Below are 10,714 nucleotides of genomic sequence, written 5' to 3'. Positions count from 1 at the left end.
GTAGAGTTATAACGCATGTTTCTAATGCATGGTATGTACACCAAACTGCATATGTTTTTATACCAAGCTAGACACACAATCTGTAAACCAAATCTAACTTATTGATTGTAATTTTTACTGATTAATGCAGTGTAGAAAATTCAAGTTTGGACTTCCCACCGTGCCACCCTCCCCCCCCCCCCCAGTTTGGCTAAAATTAACGTTGAACTATTTTTCAGCCAACAGGGAAACTAATTGACACGGGACCAGTGACACGAGGCCCTTCCTATGAAAACCATTCCCTAACTGTGAGTACAATGTATTTAAATATGGTTTGAATATTATACCTTTATGTTTATAGCAAGGTTGGGGTCCTTATCCCTCTTGCTAACTAAACAAACTTATCAAAATCAGTGCATTTAAAAATGGTTTAAACCCCTGTTTTACCAATATGGTTTAAAGATTTTTTAATTGTTTTTACCAAAGATAAACCTCCCAAACCCATTTGCCTATTAATCCAACCTTTGAATTATAAAGGTCGATCTTACAACAGTTATCTAGGTTTAATCATAACATCGGCACTAGTTTTTGCAGTCGTTAAACTTTGTTATAATTCGTTTGTTGTGGTAGTCATAGTTTTTTCCTTCATAAGTTACATTACATTGGGTTTCTGAGTTTTTTTAAAACAAAAAGCCAAAAACTAGGTCTAGGAGGGTAAGAATTGGAGAAACTTAAACCTTATATTTGCCAAAACTCCCATATAAGACCTCACCATTATAGAATAAAATGTAATTTTATAATGACCCTTTTGTTTCAGACAATACCAAATGGGACGACATGTGAAGGAGTATTTGATTTCAACACCGGCAATAAAGGAGACCTCCCGTTTAAGAAAGGAGATACACTTGTAGTTATTCAAGTAAGGGTTATGTCATAATTAACATTTTGTGTCACAATCGGCGCTTGTTATTTTAACCCCTTTAAAGCAGTCTATCAATAGATTATGAATGTGTTATGACATGCAAGGATATATATGGATTATGGAAGCTTTTCTTTGTAACCAACATAATAGTGTGTAGACCATGTTGGGTAATATTGGAGATTTTAATGCTGACAGCATAGATTTCAATGTTTTATAGGTCGGTATGAATTAGAAACTATAAAGTTGGGTAAAAGTTGTTTGGGTAGTTGGTAATGTTTATGAAGTTTATTAAGCGTGTGGGAATTTGCAATTTACATAATTTGAATGCATGAATGAGTGTAATAAGTAACTTATTTATCCTTGAGTGGGGCAACGACAGTCGTTATAACATGGGTGTTCTGTTTCATACACCTTGTGCCAGCTTACAAGTTATCACGTATGTAACTTTGTACGTTTTTTTGCCAAAATATCCAAAGTAGATTTTATGTTAAGTTAGAATAACACCAAAGTACCAAAGTATGTTTCAATCATTGTAGAGAACTCGTGATCCCAACTGGTATAGAGCACAGAATAGTAAAGGGGAATCGGGGATGGTTCCTCTCAATTACATCACACAGTAAGTATATGAATATACATAATGAATAGATATGGACCAGGTAATTATGTAGTACTGTGAATTATTTGCATGTATAATGTATGTACATAAACAATTAATGTAACGGTTGCTGTAATCTTGAAAATAAAAATTCTCAATTTTTACAAAATTGCTGGTTGCATTAAATTAATTGACTTTTAAGAACTGGTCTTCTGGTAGCAAAATAACAACGATTTATAAGGAACTTCTAGGTTGTAGCAATGTCTGTTAAGTGTCTTGCCCAAGGACTAAGGATATATATGCCCACAATGGTAGCAGCGTCGTGCATCACATGACAGTTGAAGCAAGGGATTTATTAAAATCAGTGTTAATTTTTACACACGAAGATAAGTTCTTGAAACATGTTTTGTCTGGTAGTAATAGAAACAACATAAAATAACAAGAATTGTTTTTTTTCCACAGATCAAACAAAGCAGCTCCGGTAAGATATTTATTCCCTTTCAATATTTCTATTTCATAAAAACCTTTAATAATTGTCTACATTGGTGTATTTTTATTGATAACTTTTACCCTGTTGTTAGGTGTCTATACAAACAAACAGAGCCAAAGTATATTGCATTCACCATATTAATCAATGAGGTTCCCTATGTTTGACAACTATGAGTGTAACTGTATTTTAACAATGTCACCCCAGATTTTACCCTGTTGTTAGGTGTCTAAACAAACAAGCAGAGCCAAAGTATATTGCATTCACCACATTAATCAAAAAAGGTCTTATAGTTAAAAAAATCAAAAACATTATGACTATAATTGTCTACAATTGTCAATAATGACATTCTTACCAAATGTTGAGATGTTTCCCTCATTTATTCGCAGGCTGTAAGACACAAAGAAGTAAAGCTCACTGCTATGCCGTAAGTATTATGCCATCTGTGTGTACGGGGTGTATGTGGTGTAGAGGTGTCTAAAACATTGGCAGTACATTCAAAATGTGACTTATTTTACACAGTGTTACATTTTTAACTAATTTTTAAGTGTTAGAAATAAAAATTTGAACATATTTTGCTCTTGTTTTCTATTAAAACATGCAAAACTATGATCAGTATTAATATTCATATCTGCCAATATTAACATTAGTGTAAACCGTTTAAGAAGGATAGTCAACTGTGATTCAACAAGTGCTTACTCAAGGGCAACTGTAGCTGCCAGTATTACTAGTAGTGTACAGTTAAAATGAAACTACTGATAAGCATACGTAAAACACACAAAACATTACACCCGACGACTGTTGGCTAACCAACAAGTGTTTGAGATCAAAGTCTTATTTCCTACACTTTAAATATGGGTTGAAAATGAGTGTTAATTGGTCAACACACATACACGTTACACCTATCAGCATCGAGCTTTGAACCCGGTATCCTTTGGTTACAATGCATGCGCCAAACCATGACACAAAAAGGATATAATCCATTAATTCCTACCTTCATACAGTTGGTTCCATGGCAAGATCACCCGCAGTGACGCTGAGGACCTTCTAACCCCTCGTAAAGATGGATTATTCCTGGTACGCGAGTCAACCAACTACCCCGGTGACTACACCATGTGCGTTAGCTTTGCTGGGGAGGTGGAACACTACAGGGTTATATTTAAGGACAACAAAGTTACAATCGATGAAGAGGAATATTTTGAGAACCTTACAAAACTAGTTGAGGTAAGATTGGGGTCATGTATGTGTTTGTGGTTGTTCTATACGGGTAAGGTCCTACTACAAGGGATGCTAAAGATGTCTATTATTGTGTATATAGTGGGTAGTGGGTACATGTATGTACTATCCTATATGGGTGAGGTCCTACAGCAAGTAACATAGGACCTGGGATTTAGGCCAGAGTTGCCCATTACCTCAACATTGTAAAAGAGCCAACTCTGTCCTAAAATAGCTGTGTTTTACGAAAGCAAAAACTGTTTTGAAATTATTTTTTTCTTATAACAGTAGTTGTTTCAAGCTGTTGATTCATGTTGCTATTTAACATCTATTTATTTAAAAGCAAGCATATAGGTTACCTTGTTTTTGTATCTTTGTATACCTAACCAACTACCTAGTTTATCTTATAATAAACATGTGGGTGGTTTATGTGGTAGCTTTGTGTGTGTGGTGTATAAGAAGCAAAGCTATATAACATAGAGCCATCAACATTTTGATTAAAACTGTGATACCAGAAATTCCTGTTTTAATGTCTTTTAAATGGCGGTGGTTAATTTAACAGCTTTATTGTCGATATATTATCCTTTTAAAGTTTTATTCAGGTTGTCTATACCAGGATAATAACATTTACATAACTTATTGTAAAGGTTTCTTTTGGATGAGTAATAAATCATAAAAACTAACATCGCTTATTGTAAAGAGCTAACAATGTATTTGAACATTATCATAATACCTGTATATGGGTCATTAAAACAATAAGTAATACCATGCACTGTTTATTTAACAAATTCCTTGCAACTTCCGGTAATTTTAGCAAAAAATATTGGAGCACAAAATATTTCACCTAAAACACAATATATGCTTATAAAGTTAAAAGCACTATTATTGGTATTATCTTGAAAAAGGCAATCTGTGTTGAAACGTTGGTTGGAAAATCAATTTACCGAAGGGTTTTATTTGATTTACATATGTGCCAGGCAAATAACAAACGTTAAACCAAATAATGGCAATTTATTACTTGACAGTTTGACATTGGGTGACCTAATCTATTTAAATAACAATCACAATGCCAAATTAACTTGACTGGGTTTATAATATACATGATATTGATACAGGTAGCAATAATTTGTATTGGGTGGGTTCCGCCATTTAAACATGGTTTAAATTTTGCCTGTTATATTTTATTCTGGTTATATTTCAACTTTCACTTTGAGAGGTGAACATTAGGGTCATTTTGGTGAATTTGTATGGGGGCACTTTCATTGTATTTTACCAAAAAAAAACATCACAAAGTATTTTATCTCTAAATTAAAATATCTTTTGTTTGAAATGTTTATTGCCGCCGATAAATGCTGTTTAAACCGATTTTATGACTTTTATTCAATGTAAACTAAGAAGGTTTAACTTCCGTTAATAATTCACCTTTTGTTTGTTGGTGTTGGTGGCGTTGGTACAATAAAATGAAACTGTTGGAATATGGAATAAATATTTTAATCAAACAAAATAAAACAACTTATTAATCTCAAAATAGATTCTTATTCCATATGTTTTGCTCAAGTTCTTTACATTTGTTTTACATAAACATGTTTTGTTCTTATGTTTTCTGCTACTATATAAAATGCTACTATATAAAATGCTCTGTTTTGTCCCCCATCCCATATGTATAGCCATTAAGGTGCTTGTATGAAACAGACGTTTTTGCTGCTTTTTCTACCGGACATAATGTAGATTTTTAGCATCTTCGATATAAAAAATTAATTACATTATACCAACATTTCGTCCGCCATATGGCAAGACACCATTAGGATATTTATATTTTAGCATGGTTGACTATAATTGCTTCTAGGATACGAATGCTTGTAGGTGCTACCAAGCCACCAGGGTTAATTACATTAAGTATTATTTCCCGCTTATGCCCGTTTAACTTTATCATGTTTTACTATTAGCTTTTCCCTTGTAATTTTTATTATAGGTTCCACATATTGTAGTAATATTGTATTAAATATGGACATTAAACAATTTTAGGGAATGTTTTGAATAAAGAAGTAATCAGTTAACTCTGGCCAATGCCTTGGTGTTAGGGTAATGGGCAAACTCTGGGCTAAATCCCAGGTCCCATGGCGTGCCTCACTATAGGACCTCACCCATATAGAATAGAATGTGCATATACAATGTTGTAGTAATGGGCCAACTCTGGCCTATCCCTGGGTGTTGGAGTAATGGGCCAACTCTGGTCTAAATCCCAGGTCCCATGGTGTGCCTCACTGTAGGACCTCACCCATATAGAATAGAATGTGCATATACAATGTTTGGGTAATGGGCCAAATCTGGTCTAAATCCCGGGTCCCATGGTGTGCCTCACTGTAGGACCTCACCCATATAGAATGTAATGCAACAAATAATACCAAATATTAACAATTCATATATTTTGCTATAAACTTAATATAACCCAACCAACACATTATATTCGTTCCATTCCCAGCATTATGAACGCGATGCTGACGGCTTGGTTTGCACGTTAACCCAACCATTGATAAAGAAGGGGGGGCACGAGTATTCGGTGGATACTGAGGAGTTTAGAAAAAGTAAGTTTATGTTTGTTTGTAACTTATTTATCTTAGTTAGCGGGGCAATGTCAGTCGTTACTACACTGGTGTTCTGTTTCATACACCTCGTTCCCGCTTGCAAGTTACCACGCATGTAACTTATTTATCCTCACATGGCGGGCAACGACAGTCGTTATAACACAGTTGTTCTGTTATACGCACCCCATGCTTGCTTACAAGTTACCCGTATGTAACTTTGTGGATGATTGTTGTTCTTTTTTTATACCTCTAATCCTCTGGTTAAAAGCAGAGCATTCTATCCACTGTGCCACAATACCGGACTTTTAAACTGGTATTGTTTATACGGGTAATATATTTACATCCCAGGTCTCCTGATATGCCTCTCTATAAACCCTTACCCGTATACAATAGAACTTTAGCATAAGAACTTCATCATTATAAGTAGCGCTCTATGCTATGGTTGGTTTGCATTGAATAATAATATAACAGTAGGATTGGTTGGGAACAAATTAAGCGCTTAATGGTTATTGTTGGTGTCAATGGTGGTATACTACTATACCATATAATGGTGTATATACACAATATAATGTTTAGAGCTTATATGAATGCTTCATTATAGAGTGGGTGCAGTGTACAAATTCATATATATAATACATTATAAAGATCATAATGCATTTGTATAATGTAGATACAGGTTCGTGTATAGTGTGTAAAGTGTGTATGTATACAGACTCCTGCATAGTGGGTATATATACATGTTGTATATAAACTGCATACATGTTACATAGCATGTTTTAATTCAAGGAAGTGTCTTCTTCTGTGGTTATTTCAAGCACTTCCTTAATGTTTACATCACTCTATGACATCATAATGTACATTGTATGTGGAACACGCATCATAATGCAGTGGCAGACAAATCGAAAATTTTTGGTGGAAAAAATAATTGTTACAACAAAACTTTTGGATTTTTTTTGTGTTTGAAAATTAATGGCCCTTGTCTCTGCCCTTTATAAGCCGAGCATCCAGGAATTTACAAAATAGCAGACACTGTACACCTGGTTTATGTAACTTTGTCATCTTGCGCACGTTTGCGATAATAAGCGAACTCTGTCCTAAAAAAAGACTGTAGGACCTCGACCTATACAGAATAAAATATGCGTATACAATGCTGAGGGAATAAGCCGACTCCGGTCTAATCTCAGGTCCCATGGCGTGCCTCGCTGTAGGACCTCACCCATATAGAATAGAATGTGCGTATACAATGTTGAGGTAATGGGCCAACTCTGGCATAAACCCTCGCCTATATAGAATAAAATGCACTACACATTTGTAAACTCACATTTGATTGACAGGTGGTTGGGCCATCAACTTTACTGACCTCAAACTGGGGACAATTCTCGGGAAAGGGGATTTCGGTGACGTATATGAAGGAACGTATAAAGATCAGAAGGTTGCGGTGAAGTCAGTGAAAGATCGATCGAAAGCAGCTCAAGCTTTCCTGGCTGAAGCTTCCGTTATGACGTGGGTGCTGTGTGGTGTATATATGTATATAGGTGTTCGGTTTATTATTTTTTTTAGAAAATCTGGAGTTACCTTCATTAAAATACAATTACACTTATAGTTCTTTTACTTCTGCTACGCATTATGTGAATAATCTTTTAACGGCTCATCCGGCTAGACGAATAGAACAGTCGTCCATTTCTGACATTTCACCTGTCATGGGCGACATGTTACCCTCGGAAACCCTAAAGCCCATAGATAGAGATGGGTATTCAAAACCCAAATGTTGATATATAGTAGCATACTTAACTATAGGTTAAGGAGCCCGCATTATATTGCTTACTTTTCACTCCAACCTTCCTTCCAGCCAACTCCACCATAAGAATCTGATCAAACTTCTTGGTGTGGTAATCCCACAAACCATGTCCAACGATCCTATATACGTTGTGTTGGAGTTCATGACCAAAGGGGCGATGTTGGAGTATTTGAGGTCAAGAGGTCGCGCGCTCGTTACCAGCAACGATTTGTGGAAGTTTGCAAAGTATGTTTGTGGTTAAGTGCTGGTCAAATACAACTTATAAAAACATTCAATTTATGTAAAAAAAAGCAAAAAGTGGTGCAACCAATTCAAGATTATTGTTTTGTGGACACTTTTTGTGTGGAGATTATTGTTTTGTAAAACTAGCTGTCAATGGTATTGTAAACTTAGTTATACACAGTAGGGCTCTATCTACCCCCCCCCCCCCCTGATATATGCCCCTGTATTATTTTCATTGCATACTAGGAGTTCTTTTGTTAATATGTATATATATAAACAATAGATTTGAGTATTAAAGGTATGAGTTGTGTGTTGTATGTGTGTCTTGTCTGCGCTGCTGTATTCTTATTCTGCTGGACCTAATGTTGCCAGCTATTTTTAGTCAGTCACTACTAAGTGCATTTTGCATGTCTATGAAATATATGCATATATATACATATACTCCTACTTATATTGTAAGAAACTTAAACACTGCACCCTTTGGTATTAACATAAACTTAACCCACCCACCAACAGAGACATAGCACTAGGTATGGAATATCTTGAAAACAAACAGCTTGTTCACCGAGATCTCGCGGCTCGTAACATCTTAATATCGGAGGAATGTGTGGCGAAGGTGTCGGACTTTGGACTGGCACGAGACGCCTCGTTTAACTTGCAAGGAGGAAAGTTCCCGGTCAAGTGGACGGCACCTGAAGCTCTTAAGGAAGGGGTGGGATGTGTATGGTGTTATTATATGGGTAGCAGTAAGGGTGTGGGAGGAATGGTGCCTAAGATGTAGGTAGTGTTACTATAAAGTTCATCATATGTACCTGTACTCTGAAAGAAGGGTATAGGTTGCGTATTTGTGCAGCATTAGGCTTGCTGTTAAGGATCGTGGGGTGTTAATGGGCAAATCTGGCCTAAATCCTAGGTTCTTGACAAGGACCTCACTCATGAGGAATAAAAAAAAAAGTTAAGGTGTTTACCTGTGTAAAACAGAACACGTGTGTTATAGTGAGCATGTGATGTCCCGCCATGTGAGGATAAACGTTAAATTTAGACCTAAATCTTTGGTTCTTGACAAGGACTACCCAGTACCCATATAAAAATGAGGTGCATTTAAAATTAAGCTCTAAATTATTTCTAATAATTTATTAAGACGAACTTAATTTAAAAAATCTTTTTTTTCCAGAAATTTTCGAATAAATCTGATGTATGGAGTTATGGAATAACTTTGTGGGAGATGTGGTCGTTTGGTAGAGTGCCTTACCCTAGAGTGGTGAGTTGGATTGTATAATATCATATAGGATATATGTTAGGTTATTTTTGATGTGTATTGTAAGGGTGTTGGGGTAATAGACCTACATCCCAGGTCTCAGGTGTGCCTCACTGAAGACCTCACCCATATAGAATAGAATCTATATTATTAAGTGTCTATAAACTGCCTCAGTGGGGTCTAGATGGCAGCACCCTGGGTGTTAGGACAATATACCTACATCCCATGTCTCAGGTGTGCCTCACTAAAAACCTTACCCTTATAGTAGGGAAATTGGACTATGTCCTAGGTTCTTCAACAAGGGTCTCACTCATATAGAATGGAATAACCATTACATACATTTAAAAAAAAATCTTTAAAAACACATCATTCCCAAAGTTACATACGCGGTAACTTGTAAGTGGGCATGAGGTGTATGAAACAGAACACCTGTTCTAATTACTTTTGAATTAATATAAACACTTATATTATAACACATACCTTTATTATTGCAGCCACTTAAAGACCTCCTAGCCAAAGTTCAGTCTGGTTATAGAATGGACTGCCCTGAACGTTGCGATAAAATAGTTTACCAACTGATGCTCAAGTGTTGGTTAAAAGATGTCAACGAAAGACTTTCATTCAAACAGATTGTCCATGAGTTGGATGTTATCAAACCCAAGCTTCTCCCTGCAATCAACCCATAGTTGTCTTATAGGCACCAATCTTTGTAAAACACAGGGGAGGAGGGGTAGCTGAATGCGCAAACTTGTGAAACAATTCTAATTTATTGGTTGTAATGTTTACTGATTAATGCAGTGTAAAAATTTCAGAGTTGGCCTGCCCACCCTGCCACGCAAGGTCTGGTGCCTTGAGTTGTCACGTAACTCTCAGCTTGGCAGTAAAAAGCTACGCCTTCTAAATTAGACGCACTTATATAAACAGCTTGTGGCAAAACAGACCAAATTTTTTCGAGATTTTTGTCAAATTTTAGGTCAAGCTGGCCTTTTGCTTCAATGTTTTTATAGTGATGTCATAACCACGTACTGTCCCCCAACAATAACACAATGTAAATACTAGAACAATGAAATTTAAAACACAAAGGGTGTAAATCATGAAATTTTGTTTTAAAATTTTTAATTTGCTTTTTACGTTTGTTTCTAATAATCAAATTTGTTTCATCACAATCGGGCCTAATTCTACCTTTGTTATTGTTTATTACGTCATAAACGCTCCATCATTGCCTATTATTACGTGTTACTCGGACAATATCCTGATACCGCTGTATGGATAATGTGTATTGTGATGATGCAATAAAACAAACAATCAAACGTATTTAACTTATTTATCCTCACATGGCGGGCCAATGACAGTCGTTATAACACGGGTGTTCTGTTTCATACATCTTGTGCCCGCTTTTGAGTTACCATGTATGTTACTTTGTGGTTGATTGTTTTTATGTATGGCTGACAAATTGGACAACCCATCAGTGACCACTGGGTTGGAGCAATTGTCGTTAAGTGTCTTGCCCAAGGACACATATGCTCACAATGGTAGCAGCGACGAGCCTTGAACTATTAACCTGTGGGTTAGATGCAAGCGCGCTAACCGCTGTGCTACGGCGGCGTTCAAATAGTGACGTCATAATACCCGCGGGGTACGCGAGAACACGCG

At 36.1% G+C, this 10,714-nt stretch overlaps 1 protein-coding gene across 1 annotated transcript in view; it reads left to right on the top strand.

The window, feature by feature from the left end:
- The window catches only part of LOC100176191 (tyrosine-protein kinase CSK), a 12,234-nt gene extending 1,859 nt beyond the window's left edge, over positions 1–10,375 (top strand). The window contains exons 3-14 of the mRNA XM_009862977.2: positions 219–287; positions 797–898; positions 1,438–1,517; positions 1,959–1,977; positions 2,373–2,410; positions 2,988–3,207; positions 5,681–5,783; positions 7,118–7,286; positions 7,633–7,806; positions 8,320–8,515; positions 8,978–9,064; positions 9,556–10,375. Of these exons, the coding sequence (XP_009861279.1) occupies positions 219–287; positions 797–898; positions 1,438–1,517; positions 1,959–1,977; positions 2,373–2,410; positions 2,988–3,207; positions 5,681–5,783; positions 7,118–7,286; positions 7,633–7,806; positions 8,320–8,515; positions 8,978–9,064; positions 9,556–9,747 (1,449 nt within the window). The 3' untranslated portion in view covers positions 9,748–10,375. The remainder of the gene's footprint in view (positions 1–218; positions 288–796; positions 899–1,437; positions 1,518–1,958; positions 1,978–2,372; positions 2,411–2,987; positions 3,208–5,680; positions 5,784–7,117; positions 7,287–7,632; positions 7,807–8,319; positions 8,516–8,977; positions 9,065–9,555) is intronic.
- The last annotated feature ends 339 nt before the right edge of the window (positions 10,376–10,714 follow it).

This window comes from Ciona intestinalis, unplaced genomic scaffold, assembly GCF_000224145.3.
Source record: "Ciona intestinalis unplaced genomic scaffold, KH HT000074.2, whole genome shotgun sequence".
NCBI classification, from domain to species: domain Eukaryota; kingdom Metazoa; phylum Chordata; class Ascidiacea; order Phlebobranchia; family Cionidae; genus Ciona; species Ciona intestinalis.
This window is presented reverse-complemented; position numbering and strand designations above follow the sequence as displayed.